The 23,350-nt window shown below is 36.9% G+C and overlaps 1 protein-coding gene across 1 annotated transcript in view; it reads right to left on the bottom strand.

Moving 5' to 3' along the window:
* The window catches only part of LOC146002145 (uncharacterized), a 61,781-nt gene that overhangs the window by 17,663 nt on the left and 20,768 nt on the right, over positions 1-23,350 (bottom strand). Inside the window, exons 4-5 of the mRNA XM_083139864.1 lie at positions 21,847-21,924; positions 18,947-19,018 (exon numbers count right to left, since the gene is read on the bottom strand). Of these exons, the coding sequence (XP_082995990.1) occupies positions 18,947-19,018; positions 21,847-21,924 (150 nt within the window). The remainder of the gene's footprint in view (positions 1-18,946; positions 19,019-21,846; positions 21,925-23,350) is intronic.

Raw genomic sequence — 23,350 nt, 5'->3', positions numbered from 1 at the left:
GAAAAATATTTTAGCATTATTCTTAATTGTATTCACATCATCCCCCAGTAAGTCTACATCATCTGCATATGCTAACAACTGAGTCACACCATTTAATTTTAGTCCTTCTTTAGTTTCTTTTACCTTCCTAACAGCATATTCCAAGGCAAAATTAAAGAGCAATGGAGATAATGCATCTCCTTGTTTTAACCCATCATGAATTGTAAATTTGTCAGACATATTAATACCCACACGAATTTTACTTTCTGTTTCACTGGTGCATACTTTTATCATACTAAAAAGCTTCTTAGGTATTCCAAACTCGACTAATATATTATATAGTTTATCTCTTTTGACTGAATCATATGCTTTTTTGAAATCAATGAATAGCTGATGGACATTTTGATTATATTCCCACTTTTTTTCAAGTGTCTGTCTGATGTGAAAAATTTGATCTACAGTTGATCTGTTACGTTTAAATCCACATTGATAATCACCTATAATTTCATTAGCATATGGGGTTAGTAGTAGTATTGGTGGTACGGACAGGACGAGAAAGGAAGAGCATCCCCTCAAGCAGATTTGCTACACTTAAAACAAGCTTAACATGGCCATATGAGCTTTTTGCTCAAGTGTGGAACCCTTGCTTAATCCAAGATTTTTGTAAAAATGCCCTCGGGAATTTTTCAGAAAAGAAGAGCTCTTCAGATTGATGAGGTTACACTTATAAAAGGCACTTCTGTGAGATTGTTGTCCATAAATTTGTTAAAAATATGCCCCTCTTGTGGCCACACTTAAAACTAGGCCATCCACACACATACACACACACACACACACACACACACACACACACACACACACACACACACACACACACGCATATTTACTTTTGGTTTAAGTTCAATTGAGCACCAGCCTCAATTTGTTTATCTAATATTAAAACAATGTAATTCTTCTAGAATTGCTCCGTGACAACAGAGCCATCTATGTGCAAATGCCTGAACTCGGTGAACACTTGGGAATAAGTCAATCTTTTTCATTATGTCAACATTTTTAACTTCTTTTGCCAGTAATAGGGAAATGGTAGCAAGCATTAGACAAAGTACTTTGGAGCTGAATATTCCTTTTCTTAGACGTCGTATATTACTAAAATATTTTCAATTCACATATTTCTCATACCGCTGTATCTTGTTCTATTAGGCCTCTTCGAGAACATTGCCTATTAGGACTCTTCGAGAACATTGCCTATTAGTGAAATAATAGGGCAAGCATATGGCGATATGGGGATATGTGAATTGTTGGTTTCTTCAATTCAGATAAAAGGATTGAATAGAAACTAGGATATTTTGCATTTGTTATATTCAGTTTCTTTGTTGTAATCTGTTCATATATAAAATCATGCGCCGAGAGGGTATAAAATCAATACTTGAACAATATGTGCGCATGACGGCCCCAAAGCGGTGGGATCGATACTTTCTGCACAGCGATCAGTTCATTTCGAGCCCAGCACCGGCGTGTCGATCAATATTTGGAGCAGCGATCCTTTACAAATTAATTCCAGACAATTCCGCTCCCCTAAGCGTGGAGGCGCTGCGATCTCGATTGCATGCACGCTCAGCAGAAAAACGGGATACATTCAGAAGAAAGTACTTCGGCAAAAATGTTAGAGAAGAGCTCATGTTTCTGAATACACCCCCCACAGTGCTTCTATTGGCTCTGTAAATCTATATAGGCCAGGGTACAGTGCAGATTCTTCACCATTGCTGGATTGGCAGTGGAAACTACATCGCGGGGGATAGAACCTGAACAGGCTCCGCCAAAGTATAGGGGACTTGAAGCATATAATTTGGCGGAATAGCCCAAGTAAGGTCATATATACATACACATACAAAGCACAGTGCTGAACCCATCTGATCCAGCATAGAGTTATGATTTGAACCCCAGGAAATTGTATATAATAAACAACAGCAAAAATATTAAGTGTATACACACACACTCACACACACAAAGCACAGTGCCGAACTCAACTGATCCAGTATAGAGTTTTGAATTGAATCCCAAGAAATTGTATATAAATACCAAAGCCAAAAATATTAAGTGTATATATACATACACACACACTCACACACAAAGGACAGTGTTGAACCCAACTGATATTTTTATCCAGTATAGAATTTTGAATTGAATCCCAAGAAATTGTATATAATAAACAACAACAAAAATGCCGAATCAAAAATATTGTAATCAGTGCAATAAGAATATATCCAGCCCCAATTGGGCCAAGCATCAAAAAATTTGTAATCCAGACAAAAGCAGAACTCCCACAAAAATTTGCCCCAAATGCAATAGAAAATACAGCCTGCAATATTTCACATATAAACATAAAGATACTTGCTCTGCACAACCATCTACTTCTGGTCTGAAAAGAAAGCACGAAGCACCTCTTAATGCCAGAGCAGCAAAACAGCCACGCCATGAACCTATCCGTAGCAGTTTTAACGGCCAATTAAGAGATCACCAGTTTGTATCAGAGCCAAGATGTGGCATTGAGAATTTCTTGAACAGTATAAATCCTAATCTGCAGGCAATTCTTAATGCACAAAATGGCTCTTATAAGCTCTCCCTCAAATTGTTTGTACAATATAAGAAACCAAACGGTACAAAATTTACACAGCCCCACATAACAGAAACTGTACCTGTATATTCAAATTCAAATTCAGACACAATAATAAGCAGCTTGATAAATCAACTGAATATCAAACACTCTGAATTTGCAGCAAAAGAGTCCGGATGGAGCCTATGCGGATCTCCACACAAGTTATATGTTAATATTTCTGAATTCACTCCATTACAAGGATCTACATATGTGCCATTACCTGCAAATATCAAAAACAGAAGAGCCGTGGTTAATATAGAAAATACCGACCAGAAATGTTTTCTGTGGTGTATATTAGCTGCTTTGTTTCCAGTTTCAAGGAATCCTGAGAGAATAACTTATTACAAACAGCATGAACATGATTTTGACGATGTAATGGAGGGTTTGGAATATCCAATGTCAGTTCAGAATATTGATAAATTTGAAAAAAGGGCCAGGCACATCAATGGCAAACAATTATCTATTAATGTATTTATTTGTTCCACTGGCAATTGCCCGATAGCACCTCTCAGAATCAGTACGATTGATGATGAATCTGCAATTCCGATTGATCTGCTCTTAATTGAAGGAGATGATACATACCATTACACTCTGATACATAATCTTCAAGCTTTAGTGAGAACACAACTAGATAAATATAAAAACATATTCAAGTTGTGCAGAAGATGCTTAACTGTAATTGATGGTAGAAAAATGGTAAATGGGGCTCGTGAAAAAAATGCAGAAATTGCTAAAAACAAGTTAATTGAGCATCTGAAATACTGTGGCAACCATAAACCTGTTCATATGGTGATGCCCAATCCAAGTGAAAATTGCAAATTCAAAAAGTATGAAGCCTTGTTGGAACACCCAGCATATATTGTCTGTGATTTCGAATCGAACCTCAAACCTCTTGCATTCTGTAGCCCAGATCCAGAAGAATCCTCAACTACACCATACCAGCAACATGAGCCTTCCAGCTTTTGTTGTGTGGTTATACGGGATGGTGTTGTTATTAAAGAATATTCATACAAGGGACCAAATGCCATCAAAATATTTGCACATATAATAGAAAATGTGTGCCGTGACATAGCATCTAACAACATATTAATATCAAAACCTATGTTGCCTTTAACAGAGAAACAGATTGAGGATTTCAACAATGCAAAAAAATGCCCGATATGTGATTGTGAATTTTCAGATACAAATATTAAGGTTCATCACCATTCTCATACAGATGGTCGATATAAACAGGCCCTGTGTAATAGCTGTAATATTAAGATCAAGAGACCAAGATTTATCCCCATATTTTGCCATGGAGCATCCAATTATGATTTCCATCATCTGATCAGGTACGAGGGGTTTGACAAGCAGAATTTAAATATTTTAGCTGAAAATGATGAAAAATATATATCTATTAGCAAGATAATTAAAGTTGAAGGTGTTCCTATTCACATAAGATTTCTTGATTCTTACAGATTTTTACCTGCTAGCCTGGCTATACTGGCCTCTCAATTATCTGATGATGACTTGAAAATCACACGTGCATTGTTTCCAAATCTGGACCTGAAATTAATTAGGCGGAAGGGTGTATATCCATATGACTATGTTACAGATTTTTCTAAATTTGATGAGTGTTCCCTGCCACCACAAGAAGCATTTTACAGCAAAATCAGAGGATCTGGAATCACTGATGAGGATTATCACCATGCCAAATTGATGTGGAAAAATTTAAAATGCCAGACATTTGGTGATTATCACATGGCTTATTTGAAACTTGATGTTACTCTCTTAGCTGATATATTGCAAACATTCAGAAAATCTTCCATGCAAAATTATAAACTGGATCCAATATATTTTTACAGTGCCCCGGGCCTAGCATGGGCCGCAACGTTTTTCAACACCAAAATGCAATTGGATCTGATCCACGATCAAGATATGTATCTGTTTATGGAGGAATGCATAAGAGGAGGGATGGTGCAATGTTCTCAGAGATATGCCAGAGCAAATAACAAGCATATGCCTGATTATGATCCAGCACGGCCATCAAATTATATAACGTATGTAGATGCAAACAACCTCTATGGTCACGCCATGATGCAAAAACTGCCATATGCAGAGCTTGAATGGGTTGAAAATTTCAATATTGAAGATCTTAAGGACTTTGATGACAGTGAATATGGCCTATTCATAGAGGTTGATCTGACAATTCCTGATAATTTACACAACAAATTTTCTGATTTGTCCCCAATTCCCGAGGTTAAGTGCTCACCTGGCTCTAAACAGAAGAAGCTCATGATGACTCTGGAGCCGAAACAGGGTTATGTCATATATTATAAAAACCTCCAGTTCTTGATGAAACATGGTGTCCAAGTGACCAAAGTTAGCAAAGTCTTAAGGTTCAGGCACTCAAGATGGTTGAAACCATACATTGACACAAATACAGAGCTTCGAACATCTGCAAAGAGCGAATTTGATAAGGGCTTGTTTAAATTGATGGTAAATTCAGTGTATGGCAAAACAATTGAAAATGTCAGAAAACATACCGATGTTAAAATAATTACTGACCCCAGCCGGAGCAAAAAATTGGTTGCAAAGCCTAATTTCAATTATAGAAGAATTTATGATGAGCACATGGCTCTTTTCAACATGATGAAAACAAAAATCAAATTTGATAAACCTATTTATGTAGGGGCTGTGATATTGGAATTGTCCAAATTACATATGTTAACATTATATTATGATGTGCTGAAACCTTTTTATGGTGATCGTGTAAAATTATTGTACATGGACACGGATAGTTTTATTCTTGATATTCAAACAGAAGATGTTTATCAAGATATGTCACAGCCTGAATTGTTTCAATACTTTGACACCAGTGAACATACATTAGTTCAACCCCACAACAAAAAGGTGCCTGGCAAGTTAAAAGATGAGACACTTGGTGATGTTATTGTGGAATTTGCTGGGTTAAGTGCCAAGGTATACAGTTTTAAAACATGTAGTGCTGTTGTCAAAAAGGCCAAGGGAGTTGGCAGAGTTACTGTAGAAAAAGATCTTGAATTTGAAGATTATAAAAATTGCATCAAGTCCCAGAATTCAATCAGAACATCAGAAAATAGAATTCAGAGTGAGGATCACTTATTGACTTCAAATATTGTAAGAAAAGTGGCCCTGGACCCACATGATGATAAGAGATGTATTTTATCATGTGACATACATACTTTACCTTGGGGGCATTGTGATTTGAAAAGTGGGAAACAATGCCCAATTACAGAGCATGATTTGAAATAAATAAACATGCCTATGAACTTATTTGGGTTCAAGAAACAAGGTATTATGGACCTGCCCACACCACAACCCTCTCCTGATATACTGTCTAAACTGAGTGGCTTGTTAATTATTCATCTGAACAGCATACTTACAGATAATGATGAAGAAACAGGTAAAACATTGTACATATTTAACAATAATTTAAATCATTACCAATTACCAGTAGGTGGGCAATTGCAATTTATTACAACCCCTGAGGGTGATGTCAAGATTTCAGTAGGGAGAAATATTTATAGAATTAAGCACTCAAACATGATTTCTGGCACTGTATATACTGTTTCTGCTGGTGACTGCTTATATATTGAGGTCCCTGGGTCATATGACAAGCTTATACCCTTTTTTATAGAATTAAGAATCAGATACTCTATAATAAATAACCATTAAAACAAAAATGCCTAATGATATATTTGGCCATACAAGGCATGAAGATCACAGTGATGAGATTCTGATGCTTGATGTCAGAGTCAAGAAATTAAGAAGTGATTTACAAGCTTTACAAACCACACTCAATGCCAGTCTTCAATTAGAAATTACAAATTTACAATCACAATGCATGGACCCTCTTCTTAAAATTGACTCAGAACTCAAATTGTTGCTTCAGAAATATACTGATTTGGCCACATTGGATAATTTTCAAAGTTTAGAAGAGGCTGTAGCAGCTCTTCAAGCCAAATTTAAGACCCAGGCTAACAACTCTGAGCAATTGAAACAGCAATTGGAAGAGCAGATAAATAATGTCCAGGCACAGCTCCAAACAATTGTCAAAAGCATAAAATCACAAGAAGATTTTGATCTAGTGATTTCCACTCTAAAAGAACAGATTCAATCACTCCAGATACCTAATCTGGATCCTCTGCACAATGCCATAGCCGAGGTTAAAGAAAAAATTGAGACACTTGAAGATTTTATGAACAATTTGCCATCTTCTGATGCTTTGAATGCAATAACGCGTAGTGTAGCAAACATTAAGCTGCAACTCGAAACATATGAAGATTTTGGAAAAATTCAAAGTACCATAACCCATCTTGAAGGTACAATAGCAGCAGTGCAAAGTGATTTGGCAAATGTACAAGAAACTCGCCTGCCCGGGATTGTAGACACTCTTGTCAGTGTCCAGCACCAAATCACAAAGCTTGAAAACCTCAACACTGAATCTGAGCTATCTCATTTTCATCACTTGATAGATGATATCCAAACAAAGCTTGAAATTTTACAACAATCAACACCCTCTCAGGCAGATATAGCCCTGCTCCAAAATGCTATGCAAAATGTGGCTGATGCATCTGAATTAAACAATGTGAAATTGGCACTTGAATCTTTGCAAAATACAGTATCAAATCTTCCCACATCACAGGAACTTAAAAATATTAAGAGAGCAGTGAATAGGATATTGAAATCAGAAGATATCAAGAATATCCAAACAGAGATCAAACATCTCACTCAGACAGTGGCCACTCTACCAACAAATCAACATATTAATGAACTGCATGCCCTGTTTGAGGATATCAGAAGACAGGTCCATGATCTTACTGCTCAAAATTCAAAATTGGCAGTTGTTGAAAATTTGCAACAAATTGTAGCTAATATCAAGCAACAGCTAGGGACCATGGAATCCAATCAAGCAAATGCTCTGTCTGTTTTTGCCACCCAGCTACAAGAGATTGTGCAACAATACAAGAAACTTATTGTGGACATAAAAATCAAGCCAGGCCACGATGATGTTGTTAGGACCATCAACGAGCACCTTGAATCTGTAACAAGCAGATTGCTTACAGCAGAAAAGGAAATAACAGGCATAATCGAGAATCCAAAACATACAGTAATTCTTGAATTGTACAGCATCCCCAACAAAGAATATGATTCACCATTTACACCAGGGGGCAAAATATATATGCTGTCCCCTGCACAATTTTATTACCAGTTTTTTGTTGGGGGTACATTGAGACCAATCAAGATCAAATATTGGCATCAGCCACAGGCACACCACTACCCCACCTTATCAATAACAAATGCTGAGAACAAAGTGAAAATCACCAGTGTAGAATTAGAGGATTTTACAGACCCCAATACATTAGAAACATCTTATGCTGAAGATGATGGCTCTCTGGAATTTAAAATACAAATAGGGGACAAATTATATTTAGAAAATCCTGCAGTCTCAGCTGCTGAACACCCCATAGTTGCAATATTCTTGTTTTCATATTATGTCTAGACAAATTATTGTTGATGAATTACACAGACAAGCCAGACATAATTATAAGAGACTCCCAGTAGTCACAAAGGGCATAGATGATTTATGGCAGAGCGACTTGATTGAGATGGCAAGTGGACAGCTGAAAAACTTAGACAAAATCAACAAGGGCTACAAGTATCTACTCACTGTAATAGATACATTTTCAAAATTTGCCTGGGCTGTGCCACTCAAATCCAAGACTGGAACATGTGTTACAGAAGCTATCAGGACAATCATCAATCAGAGTGGAAGATCACCGCGCTATTTGCAAACAGATAATGGCAAAGAATTTTATAATTCAGTGTTTCAACAATTTATTAAAAGCCAGGCAATAAAACATTACTCGAGTTACAGTGACCTCAAAGCCTCAATTGTAGAGAGATTCAACAGAACCTTAAAAAATCTTATGTATAAACAATTTACCCTCCAAGGTAATTATAAATGGATTAATATTCTTCCAGAACTTCTACATAAATATAACAATTCTGTCCATTCCACAATCAACATGAAACCCTCTGAAGTAACTTCATCTGATGAGCAAAAATTGATCAGGACTGTTTATTATCCTAGATACCAGCCAACAACAAGAAAGGCCAAATTCAGGGTGGGGGATCAAGTAAGAATAAGCAAATATAAGCACTTATTCAAGAGAGGCTTTACAAGAAACTGGAGCACAGAATTATTTACAGTGGTTCAAGTTAAACCCGGGACCCTTAACACATATATAATAAAGGATCATCGAGGAGAAATTCTCAAAGGCAGGTTCTATGAACAAGAGCTCAGCAAAACTAAACAGCCTGACACATATCTCATAGAAAAAATAATCCGCAGAAAGGGCAACAAGTTACTTGTCAAATGGCTGGGTCATCCGGAAAACAGCTGGATCGATGCAGACAAAGTGATAATATGAGCACCTGGGATGTTATAAAAAGGCTGCCAGAACCTGAACAGCAGAATAAGAGAAATGGCAAGTTGCTGCCTGATAATATTAGGTGTCTTATTGTTGGGCCATCTGCTTGTGGTAAAACTACACTAATGGTTGATAATTTTTTATTGGCACCCAACTGGTTAGACTGGAAAAACAGGCACTTGTATGTCTTCTCTAAGAGCTTGGAACAATTAAAATATCAGCAGCTGATGAAGCTATATGATGGATTGGATATAGCCACTTTTGAATCAGATGTTAAGCCACTTGATGAATGTCTCGATAATTCTGTTGTTGTGTTTGATGACATTATACTGGATAATCAAAACAAGGTTAGAAATTTTTTTACACAGGGCCGACACAAAAACATTGATTGCTTCTACCTGGCACAGACTTTTTCTAAAATACCGAAGCAGCTGATCCGAGACAACAGCAATTTTATATGTGTGTTTCATCAAGATCATACCAACCTCAAACACATACATGATGAATATGTAGGTGGGGACTTGAGCTACAATGATTTTTCCAAGTTTTGCAGCAGGTGCTGGAATCAAGACAGTTATGGCTTTGTCACAATTGATATGACAAGAACACCTAATACTGGAAAATACAGAAACAAAATTAACGATTTTCTAGACGTTGAAACATATATAAATAACCATGAAACGACCAGTCATTGACGATCTTAAGTTAAGAGATTATCTTGTAAAAAGATTTAAGGGATGGAAATCAGAGAACCGAGGAATTTATGAAAAACACAAACAAACAGAACAGCCTGTAATTGATGCTATTAATAATTTAGGTAAGAATATCAAAACTGTTACAGAGCAGAATCAAGATTTGATCACGGAGCTTGTACCTGTAGCTGCAAGGAACATATTAGATTATCCATTCACCCCACTTTCCAGTATTCATACACCTAGTCCTGTTGCTCCTCGAAGAATTGAAGCTACTCAGGATCCTATTGAATTGGGTCTTCTTGCTCAAAAATATTTAACCACACCTAAAGACAACAAAGATGAGGTCTTTGGCTTATATGCTGACACAGAGCTTGATGGGAGCATCATTCATAGAATTGGCAATTTCAGAGTAACATTTATGGGGGATGATATAATTGTTTATTCAGAATCTCGTCTCGGAGAAAAAGGTGCTTTTGTTAAGTACCCCGGAACACCTGGATTGTGGGAACTGATGACTAGGAAAAGGCCTGGCAGCTATACAGATCAAGATTATGAGCATTACAAAGAAATATTAATAAAATCAGATGCTCTATACCAGAACAATGATCCCACACAAAAAAGAGTCAAGTCTAGCAGTGGGGCAAAATACAATAATTTAATCAAGCCCATATGGTCACAGATCAAGACAGGTAGTGGAATCAAACAATACAACACCCTGCCCAAAGAATTTGTGTGGGTTGATGATGTCAGGAAACTTGTAGATAGGTTATTGGTGATAGCTGGGGAGGAAAATGCTGGCAACCACAATTTTTACAATGAAAAGGTTGGAATTATGGACATGATAAGCACAAAATTGTCTAATTTTATAGTGAATGACCCTAAGGGGATTGGATATCTCATAAAAATTATTAATACTCTACCACCTAAATTTTGGAATGTTTCTGAGGGCCGGGGGTTGGTTAATGACATTATAAACAAGCTGCCATTTGAACTACACATTCCAGGCTATCAGTATTGTGGTCCAGGTACAAAATTGGATCATAGATTAAACAGAGGTGATCCTGGTGTTAATCCCCTAGATGCTGCTTGCAGAGACCATGACATAGCATACAACACACATACCGATCTTGACAAGAGACATGTTGCAGACAAGAAATTAGAAGAGGCTGCATTTGGTAGATTTGTAAGCAAAGATGCTTCTTTGAGTGAGAGAATATCAGCATTGGGGACCACCATAGCTATGAGCACCAAACAAAAACTGGGGTGGGGGTTGTGAATATATATATAATAAACCTACAATGAAGGCCAAGGGTGTTATGTATCAAATACCTTATGCAGGTCTCAAATCTCTTAAAACTATTGACAGTCTCTTGACCAAAAAGCAGCGCAAGAAAAAAAGCTCTTGTCTTGCAAAGGGCCATGGTATGAAATTGTTGCTTAGTACCCCCCAATTAAAAAAATTACAGCAATCAAGAAAAAAATCACATACAGGGGGATTCATATTTACTATCCCTGCCATCTTAGCTGCTCTCGGGGCTGTGGGGAGCTTGGCCGGGGGATCAGCCGCCATAGCAAAAACAGTAATAGATGCCAAGAAGAATAGGGCAGAATTAGATGAGCAGAGGCGCCATAACCTCGCCATGGAGAAAAAAGGCAAAGGTGTTAAGAGAGCCATGAATAAGTTTAAAAAAAACAAGAGCCGCTTACAAACCAAGATATTGAAGCTTTAATCAAGCCACTGGGCATCAAAAATTTTAGGGGTGTGTACATGTCTGATTCTTTACCAGAACAACCACTCAACAAAGAGTGTGGCATTGTTAATTTGGATGAGTACAAAAATCAGGGCACTCACTGGATCTGTTATCTTAAATATTTAAAAAATGATGCATTTGTGTTTGATTCATTTGGAGGTGTTCCACCTGAAAATTTAGTAAAATATCTAAATTCAGCTAATCTTTATTACAATAATGCCCGTCTTCAAAACTTCAAAGATGTTAATTGCGGACATTTGTGTTTATCTGTTCTTAGATATATGTCTCAAATAAATAAACCATCAATTGAAAATTTTCAAAAGGCCTTGTGGTATCTGAAACATCATGGGGGTATTCCATCTCACCAGCCAAAATTCAATATTGAAACTCAAATTACATGATGACATAGTGTATCCCAAAACAATAGCTCTCAGAGCATTTTACGGCATGTACTTGATCCCTAATATTACGCACCACAACAACACAATTGCAATAGGGGATCAAAAAATTGTCATCACTCCAGGGCAATATAATCTATCCACTCTAAATGCTCAATTACCCAGAGGTGTAGTGTTAAGTCAAAATTCTGTCACTCACAGAGTAGAGATTGTATCTGCTACAGAAACAGTGGATCTGGGTACTATAGGAGAGCTGTTAGGCTTTGAGAACAACACAAAACTCGAAGCAGGCATCAAACACACTGCTATGAATATACCCAAATTCTTAGCCATAGAGACACTGAATATTCACTGTAATGTGGCTGAGGGTATGATCACCAAATCAAATGGCATAGGCACTCACAAACAAACTGGCATCATTGCAACATTCAAACCTAATTCTGAATTCATGGAGCCAATCATCTACAATCCACCCCCAACATTATATTTTCCTGTGTGCCACAACAGAATAGATTACATTGAATTGATGGTCACTAATGAAAAAGAAGAATTAGTTGATTTTGCTGGAGCCACAACAACTGCTATCATAGAGATTAACATTTAAATAAAAATACATACGATGGAAAATATTGAGAGTTATGAGCTACAATCATTCCCCCCAAACAGGAGGACATTTGCAAATTTAAATCAACCCAACACAGAGATTGAGGTTGATCTTGATGTAGGGGACGGCTTTATACACCCCCACAGAGCAGATCTATACATCAAATTTGATGTTGTAAAGCTCGATGGAACAGATTATCCGGCAAATTCAAATATAAGATTGGTGGACAATTTTGTACCGCATCTGTTCTCTGAAATTGAGATCAGAAAGCATGGTGTTGTTATAAACAGAATAGATTATCCCGGCATTACCTCCACAGCTTTGGCCACATTAAAATTATCCAAAACCGAGGCTTCATACTACCAAATAGGTGGATTTGAAGCTGGTGATAAGATATTATCTAAGAACCACACAGTGCTGTTCCCCATGCGCCTGTTGCCAGGATTCTTCTCAGATTACAAAGATATTATGTGGAAGGGTGGTTTAAGAATTACATTTAGAAGAGCTGCAAATGATAATAATGCTTTGATGAGGTACAGCACATTAAACTCTACAGGGGAAGCTCTGCCCAATACCCTACCTGATGAAGGCAAATGCATTATTCAGACTATGGAGCTAAGAATCCCAGTTGTTGAATATGAAGCCAGTTATGCTCTTAAATACAAAGCAGATATAGTAAAAAATCCACAGGTTCCTCTGCAATTTTATACATATCAATGTGTACAGAAGCCCGCATCTGGCACATATTATGAATTTGATGCTACAAATTCATTCTCCAGTATACAATATGACATGCCGGATTTTGTAGTGGTTCTGTTTCAGACTGGGAGACACAACAATCAGGAAAAAAATTCGAGTAAATTTGATAGCTGCAACATCAAGAACATATATCTTAAAAATGGCAGAAATGAAGTCTTTCCTAGAGAAAATTACAATTTAGACATTTCCAAGGATGATTTTCTTAAATTATATGAAGCTTTTTCAGCTTTCAAAAGGGTCACTACTGGCAATACTGACATGTATTACACACCAGATGAATTCAAAGCACGGAGACCCATGTTTGTCATCAATGCTTCAAAAAGGAAACAAGTTGTGGTTAATGACAGAACAAACATTAAAATTATCTGTGAATTCCACGAGGCATTACCTGAAGACACCATATGTAGTGTCATTCTCATAGGGGAAAAATCATATGTTTATGATGTAAGAAATGAGAGAGTCACGGAGCAATTCTAGAAGAATTACATTGTTTTAATATTAGATAAACAAATTGAACCTGGTGCCCAATTGAACTTAAACCAGAAATAAATATGTATATGTGTGTGTGTGTGTGTCTTGGCCAAGTTTTAAGTGTGGCCTCAAGAGGGGCATATTTTTGACAGAATTATAGACATCAATCTCACAGAAGTGCCTTTTGTAAGTGTAGCCTCATCAATCTGAGGGGGTCATACTTTCTCATGGAATCCATGAGAGCTTTTTTACAAAAATCTTGAATTAGACAAGATTCCACACTTGAGCAACAAGCTCATATGCTCATGTTAAACTTGTTTTAAGTATAGCAAATCTGCTTGAGAGGGGGTTCATACTTTCTTGAGTTTATAGTAGTACCAATTATACTACTGGGGTTAGTCTTGTTAAAAGAATGTTAGATAATATTTTATATGTTGTTGAGAGTAGAGAAATTCCACGGTAATTATTGCAGTTCATTTTATCACCTTTTTTAAACACAGGAACAATTATGGATTCTTTCCACTGTTGAGGGATTTCTTCTTTATTCCATATTAAACAAATTAATTTATGAATTTGACATATTAATGAATTTCCACCATATTTAATTAACTCAGCTGGTATTAAATCAATGCCAGGTGCTTTGTTATTCTTTAGCCTTTTAATAGCATCTTTAACTTCAGTCAAGTTAGGTTCTGGAACTAAAGGTTCTGCTGTGTGTACTTCATTCACTTCTGATTTATCTCCTAAATGGACATTTAAAAGGTCATTAAAGTAGTTCTTCCATCTATTTAGAATATCACTTGGGTCAGCTAGAAAATCACCGTCTTTATCTTTTATCGAGTTTACTTTAGGTTGCCACCCCTTTCTAAACTCATTTACACCTTTATATAAATCTCTGATATTTTTATTTTTGCTGTTTGTTTCAATTTCGTTAATTTTGCTTTTCAAGTAATCTCTTTTTTTACTTCTAAACGTGCGGTTAACTTCTCGCTTTATTCTATTATAATTGTTTAGATTTGTATCATCAGAGTTATTTAACCACCTAAGTCTAGCCTGATTTCTTATTTCTATTAGATTATGACATTCATTATCAAACCATGGCTTACTTTTTCTCGGTTTATGGTATCCTATACTTTCTTTAGCTGCTGATTCTATTGCATTACGTATGTGCTCCCAATTCTTATTTACGTCTGTTTCATTTATATTTTCATCATCATTTAAATCCTGCAAAACATCAAATCTATTTGACAGTTTAATTTGGTAATCTTTCTTAATTCTTTCATCAGTAAACTTTCCTGTATCAAATTTTATAACTTTTAGATTTTGTTGCTTATGATTTATCACTGAGAGTCTTTCTCTTAATTTAGCAATTACTAAATAATGGTCACTGGCACAGTCAGCACCTCTATGTGTACGAACGTCAATTATACTAGTATGCCTTCTCTTATCAATGAGAATATGATCTATCTGATTATGGGTTTTACCATCTGGAGAAGACCAGGTATATTTATGGATATCTTTATGTTTAAAAGTGGTACTTTTCACAATTAAATTCTTTGAGGTTGCAAAAGTAATCAATCTTATACCATTATCATTACTTAATTCATGAAGACTTTCTTTACCAATCGTGGGTTTAAATGTCTCTTCTTTGCCAATTTGTGCATTACAGTCACCTAACAGAATTTTCATATCATACTGAGAAAATTTATCAAAGACCTGTTCTAACTCTGTATAAAAATCATCTTTAGTATTATCATCTTTATCTTCCGTTGGAGCATGTATGTTTATTAAAATAATTTTACACCACCTACCCTGTAAAACTGCATATGATATCCTATCATTAATAAATTCTACTGTTTTAAGAGCCGAGATAATTCTATTATTTATAAAAAAGCCTGTTCCAAAATTATGATTTTCAGTACCACCATAGAAAAAAGTATAATTTTTAGTTTTACAATTCCCTTCTCCTGGCCACCTAACTTCCTGGACAGCTACTACATCTAATTTATACTTAACTATCTCATTAACTGTACACTGAAATGCCCCAGGCCGGTAAAGGCTCAGAACATTCCAGGTGCCTAATTTAATATCCTTATTCCTAATGTAGATCTTATCCTTAGTCCAGAGACCTCCCAAAGTAGTCCCCACCCGGAGATCCGAACGGGGGACTATTTTACCTCCGGAATATTTTACCTTGGGAACATCCATGGCCTTATATTGTTGTTTCTTGACATGTGTTTTTACAGTGCAGAGTTGTCAGCTCTACGCCTAACCCCCAATATGAATGAAGGAACTACTACACAAGACGAACACAAACACATCATTAGACAGCACAACTACTACACAAGACACACACAAACACATCACAACTATAACAAAATATAAACACAAACATACCACAACTACTACACAAGACAAACACAAACAAATTAGACAGCACAACTACTACGCAAGACAAAACCAACATACTAGACAGCACAACTACTACACAAACATACTAGACAGCACAACTACAACACAAGACACATACATACACACCACCGATACTACACAAGACAAACAGAAACACATTAGACAGCATAACTACTACACAAAATAAACACAAACACACTAGGCACCACAACTACTACACAAGACGATTATTTAAGTCTTATTTATTTATTTTTGGGTTTGTCTTGTAAGTACTAATTTAGTTTTCTTTATTTCTACTTTAATGTTACATAAAATACGTCTTCTTTCAGAGTGGCCCTTCCACGATACAGTAGTCGGCCAGTGTTTCGCGTACATCTTTCTGATCATGTTTGATTTAAAATATTGTGACTAATTTTACTTAAAAAACACATGATTCATGCGTTAATAGAGGCCAGCAAGCCTTCACACAAAGTGTTTTAAGTTTGCTGCAGGAAAAATAAATGTATCACAATAACTTATTTAATGCATTGCCAAACACTTCACTTAAAATAATATTGTACCTTTCCATTGACTGTATTTTTGATTAATGGCGAACTTGCTAAAAGGACCATGTCAGGAAATTTAAATATGTAAGTTATGCTAGCAAATGCATTTAAAAATCAAGAAACAGCAAGAGAGGAGAAAAACAAAAGTCTAAAAAATGCAATAAAAAAAAACAAAAAGTAATGAAAACTGATCTAAACGCCAAAAAGGCTGAAAAATGCAAAAAAAATTGTTCTAACTGAAGGTTTAGTACCATTTTTAAGGCTCAGAGGGGCCTAAAGGAAGAAATACGTGTTTGTTTTGTTTCGGCTAAAAAACTGTTCTAGGGGGCAACCCCCCCTCAAATGTTAAGATGAGGACAAATTGAAGTGGGGATCTGACCCCTGTGTCCCCCTCCGATTTCCATGAAACTTGGCAGGTGTATAGAGGGGCCCAAAGGAAGAAATACATGTTTTTTTGTTTCAGCTAAAAAAACTGTTTTAGGGGGCAAAACCCCTCTCAAATGTTTCCCTGTTTCTTCCTATGCCATATTTACATGGTTTCGGGGTCAGATACCCACTTCAATTTCTCCTCATCTTGACATTTGAACGTGGGGTGGTTGCTCCCTAAAACAGTTTTCTAGCCGAAACAAAAAAAAAACAAACACGTATTTCTTACTTTGGGCCCCTCTATGCACCTGCCAAGTTTCATGGAAATCAGAGGGGGACACTTAGATAACCTCCCTTGTAAGTGTATTAATTACATATCGCGCACACGCACTATATATATATATATATATATATATATATATATATATATATGTGTGTGTGTGTGTGTGTGTGTGTGTGTGTGTGTGTGTGTGTGTGTGTGTGTGTATTATACTATGTAGGTATATATGTGTATATTTTATATATATATATATATATATATATATATATATATATATATATATATATATATATATGTGTATATTAGCAGGTAACAATATGTTATAAACACATTCTTTCTTTCCAAAGAAGCGCTCATGTGGGATGGTCAAACGGATCCGGATCCTAAGGATCCGGATCTGGCCATTCCTAATACACATCTCCCTGAACAGTACTACGTTTCTCATAACATGCTTTCCTCTCTCTGTCAGTTTGCATCACTTTCGTTTCCTGTTTCCTTTTCGTTCCCACGATATGTTCAAATTCCATTCCGTTCTTATCATTTTGCAACGCACCTTAGCTAACATTGTACTATTTTACTATGAAAGGAAACTAATTGATTGGTGAGTGAGAGATCTTGTCTGAACTTCGTGAAATTTCATTTTTGACAATCATTGGTAACAAACAAGACCGTGATTCCAATGCAGGACAGTGGCGTCAGACATGGGCGTCGCCAGAAAATTTTGCAGGGGGTGGGTAGGGCAAATGATAAAAGTTTAATAGTAGATAAATAATAAGTATTATTACCATGGTTATAAATGTTATTATACAATAATAAATATTATAAACTAATAAAAATATTTTTTTTCGAAATAATAATTATTATTATTAATTATTATTATTATTATGTAAATTAGGAGACTCGATCCACCAAACAAATTAATAACAGCACAACTATTTTCCATTATTTATTTTGCATTTTATGCAGTTAGTAAGCATTTTGATATTAACTTTTGCACGTTTCGTTAAGAAAAGGCTTTAAATGTTAGGGGGATTTTTTTTCCATAAAGTTTGTGTGACCTCTCACCTACAACTGTAATTCTTAGAATTTTAAAAACTCTGGAACCATTTGTTCTTTGGATGAAATGGTACAATATAACCTTATTCCTGTATTTTTCACTCAATGCTTTCTATCCAATGCATTTTTACTTTGATGATGATTATTCTGCTCGAATACTAACTAAATGAACTTTATTTCTGTTCTGAACAATAAGAGTAACAAGATTTCGGCTTCCTTGTATCTTTAAATTAACGATGTTAATTTCCACGGGGGGTCCACCGACCCGTTCGACCCCCCTCCCGACGCCCATGGTGTCAGATAATTTCCTGTGAGTGGACGAAATACTTTTAAGTGGTCACGAATATCAACATTCTTCATTCTCTCTCTCTCTCTCTCACACACACACACACACTCTTCACCCAGATATAACCTCCATTACGTGCCAAGAACAACTACGTATATCGGGGATTATTCTACATGATAGGGCATGCGATACGAGAGACAGAAACGTGGAATTTGGTAGGTTGGAAGACATACCTGTTTCAAAGCTCCTCAACATTTGGTGGACATTTTCCCTTAAGCATGGACTATCTTCTGTGCCACACATCCCTGAAAAATATTAATTTGTGAATGTTTGCATGTACAAGCACGGACACTTCTGGGTTCCCCAACGATCCCATTGGGAAATAAAGTTACAACCCAAGAGGGTTCGCGGCTGTACGTATGACACACACACACGTACACTCCTCACAAAAGGTATGGAACTATTCTTACATTAATTAGACAATGCGTGATAGGCAAGATCTTGGAATTCAACAACACTTGGTACCTGTCCCCTGCACGTTCTCGTGTTTTCGCTGACATATGCCACCCTGCCTATCACCTATCTAATCGTCACCGTAATCAAAGGGTCCCGGGTTCGATTTCCGGTGGAGGCACATAGAGGTTCGGATCTCACTTTAATCTTCAAGTTCAGTCCCGATTAGCCTTACTGTGTATAAACTGGACTTTAAAACACCAAATCAATTAATCAATCAAAACCTATCGCCTAGTAATTATAACAATATTCCAAACTTTTGTGAGGAGTGTATATACTGTAGCGTGACGTCGGGTAAGGTACGGGATCGAGTCACGCAGGATTGCCTGCCGTCTCTTATCGTCATCTTCAATCTCTCCAGCGGACACCTGTCACCGTCGCCGACGCCAGAAGCCGAGAGCCAAACCAACAGCAAAAAATGAATAGCGTTCAACAACACAAACTCCCAACAATCCTTCATCAACCTCCTTAAAAATAAAAATAGTTAGCCAAATCAAACTTAAAACCTACTATATTTATCTAAACTACATCCCAGCGTGACTCGATCCCGTACCTTACCCGACGTCACACTACAATACATATAAATATATATGTGTGTATAAAGGGGGGGGGGGGTGTATACACACTGTTTTTTTCTGGGAAGAAAAGTAGAAAGATTCCGGTAGTCTTCAAGTTGGTTTGCTCATCAAGAGAACTACGCAAGATAGTGTGATACGTTCATATGTGATGTAACGTGCAAGTTTTCGCATGTTCATGATCTTGCTGCAAACTTGGTTTTGGATGCGGTTCACAACAGGAAGATCTAAAGGCTCTGTGGATTTTATCTTCGCCAGTCATCGGTTCACGCGCCCTCTGTACCCTTCAGAGAAGTAAACTCAGAACCGACAGGAAACTGTGGTTACTGCATTGGTTACTTAGAACCGATTGTGATCAGCCACCCCACATGGAAGAAACCCTACATGTGAGGACACCACATGCGAACGACCCTGATGACTCGATGAAAGGGTTCGATAAATGGTGGAGGCACATAGTGTTTCGGATCCCACTTTAAACTGTAGGTCCAGTCCCGATTAGCCTTACTGTGCATAAAGTGGACTTAAAACGCAAACTCAATCAATCGATAACAAGGACACCAGATACGATCAAACTTCAGTCAACATAACTCTGACCTTCTACACTATCTGAGAACGGCACTAGGCAACAGAAATAACCCTGCCTGGGGTTGCTATGGGCACACCCGAGGTATATAAACCCTAGTCGCAGGACTAGAGGTGTGGAAGTCGACCAGCAGATCTGAAGTTCGGCTGTGCTGTCTCCAACCCAGGATGGCTTTCCACCCAGCCAAGTCCAGGCTGTCTCCAGGCACTTAGAAGATGGACAAGCATCATCCTCAACAGTTCACTAAGTATCACTAATCTACCTTTCTTTCCAAGTAGCTCCCTTACCTCTAACGCAAGGGCCGAGATAATCCCCATGTATAATCACTTATAATAAACCCTGTCATTGTTATCTATGTGCTTAATTGTGTCTACACCCTACAGGTCTTCCCACCTAGTATTAAGGCTCTACCTAACTAACAAAGTGTTCTCTTACAGCTCAAACCCCAACCATCAAGAACTCCGCCATCATCTGGCCCAGAAACAGCCCAACATGATAGTAATTACGGTTTTAATGGAAGAATTGAAAATGACCGACCCATGCCTTGTCAATCATCTGCTTCCCGGAGGATAGGAGTTTGTCTAGCATTTTTTGGAAACTTCCAACCTATCACAAGGAAGGGTGAACAAACCTTTGCAAAGGAACAAGTGTTGTATGTTCGGATCCCACTTTAAACTGTAGGTCCAGTCCCAATTAGCCTTACTGTGCATAAAGTGAACTTAAAACAACAAATGAATCAATATATCGCTGACACGATATGTATCGCTAAAATATCGTGACGTTATATCACCAAAATATCGTATCGTTATATCGCCAAAATATCGTGACGATATATCGCCTGGACGATATTTTTTTTCAATATCGCCCAATACTAATTGCGACTCAAAAACAATAGTATCCAAGGAAAAAAATTCTAGCGATACTTACCTACACCAATACCGCTGGTATACTCAGCCCTATGCAAGTGTCAAGAGAGCAACAATGTGGCATAAAGAGAGAGAGGGAGAGAGAGAGAGAGAGAGAGAGAGAGAGAGAGAGAGAAGGGAGGGAGGGGGAAAGAAACTAAAAGAACCTAGATAGAGAAAGAGAGAGTTGTCTATGTATAAAGTGGGCAATTCAAAGAAAAACCAAACATAAATAGAAACCAGACATAAAACAAAAGATGAAAAAGATCATGCAGATACTAAAACAGAAAACAAGGTGAAAAATCTGAAAATACAAGGAAATGAAAGTAGGAAACGATAAAGTGATAGTAATAAAACGATGAAAGTAAAAATAAACAAGCTTTTTTTCTCATTCTTCTTAGTTAATCTACACCTTGATCCTCTTTGCATATGCCCATGTCTGGAGCCCATGTATTTTCTCGCAAGTGACACTGAATTATTTTTATTTTATGGCATAACTTAAATTCTAACAATATTTCAGCCATGGTTATGGAAGATAAATTTTAAGTCATGCTTACTGATTTTCTCCTGTGATTGGCATTTTTGAGAATGCAAGGGTTCTCTATTGCTTCCAGGGAACAGAGGTCTTCCACAACCTATAAAAAAGGTAGAGACAATTTTATACCTGTTATGTTATTTGAGGCGTTGAGGATACGAAGGGCGAACTCATAATTGGGCGAATTTATTTTCCCCCCCATAACTTGGTTTGTCAGGCATTAGTGAATATGGTAGATAATCTCTTTTGTGAAGACGCCCCTCTAACCATATAAAACTAGGGCTGGCAGAAGCTCTCCTATCTTCTAAGAGCAGTAGAGCTCCGGATACGAAGGGCGAACTCAACACCCTAGCTCCCTGCTACTCGGTCCCGCCCACCCCACTCCTCCGCTTGGCACGTGGCTTGGATGATTCAATCCGCTTAATTTAGTTTAATTTGCCCGTCACTTCTATTGCGCACGTTGGTGGAATGTTATCACGATCTCATCACGTGAATTATGGATAATCAAGTTGCGGGATACTCCACAAAGCCAGGGAAAAACGAGAAGACATTGAAGGATATTCGAGATCTACTGCCGTACGTTCCATTGCCCCATTCTTGAAAATCAACCTGGAAATAGCTCCACGCCAAACGAGGGTGACGCTGAGGAAATAGAAGACGACCAAGTGGATTACGATAACTAAATTACATACTGTTCAGTTTAAAATAAAGTTATAATAATGTTTTTAAGTTCGATGAGAAAAAAAGTTGTGAGTTCTGATTTTGTTATTAGTATATTGTGCAATACAGTTCCTTTCATTAGTATTTTTGTGCAATAAAGTTATTTTCATTACAAGTATGATTTTCCCTAATTTTTTCCTTGACATTTATTTTCTTTGCTCACTTTCGAATGTTTGTTATACATAATATTTCTTAACACAATTTAGACATCCCAGAGGAAAAATAGGTAAAATGCCTTTCTTGTTGAGTTCGCCCGAGTGCAAAATTACTTCAATGCGTTTTTCTCGAAACCAGCACTTGTTGAGTTCGCCCTTCGTATCCGCAACGCCTCATTTGATTCCTCATTTCATATGATTTAAGGTAGGCTGTAAGAGAAAATATTTGTTTCGGCTTCGAAATGCACATTGTTACAGTTTTAAGTACAGTGGTTTCAGTCAGTAGCCGGAACACCAACCACAAATCAAAGACACCAGTACTACCGCTACTACTACTACTCATACTACCAATAATATAATAATAAGTATTATTATTATTTAACTAGTGAGCACGATTTGACAACCAGGTAAATCACTATGTAATAATAATAAATGCAAATTAAAATGTTTTATTCTCAGTTCTAAAAAGATGCCGGTACTGTGTACAGCTGTATACCGCCGAAAAGCAATTATTATTATTTATTTTGCACCCAAAATATAAATATATAAACGCAAGACATATCACGTCTTTCATTTGAGGAAATTAGGTTCTCATTTACATCTTAAACAAGTAGCACTGACAGAAATATATTATTTTTTTCTAAATTTCAG

This window comes from Lepisma saccharinum, chromosome 18 (assembly GCF_977018435.1).
Source record: "Lepisma saccharinum chromosome 18, izLepSacc3.1, whole genome shotgun sequence".
Lineage (NCBI taxonomy): Eukaryota > Metazoa > Arthropoda > Insecta > Zygentoma > Lepismatidae > Lepisma > Lepisma saccharinum.
Note: the sequence above shows the minus strand (reverse complement) of the source record. Positions and strands in the feature narration are given on the sequence as shown.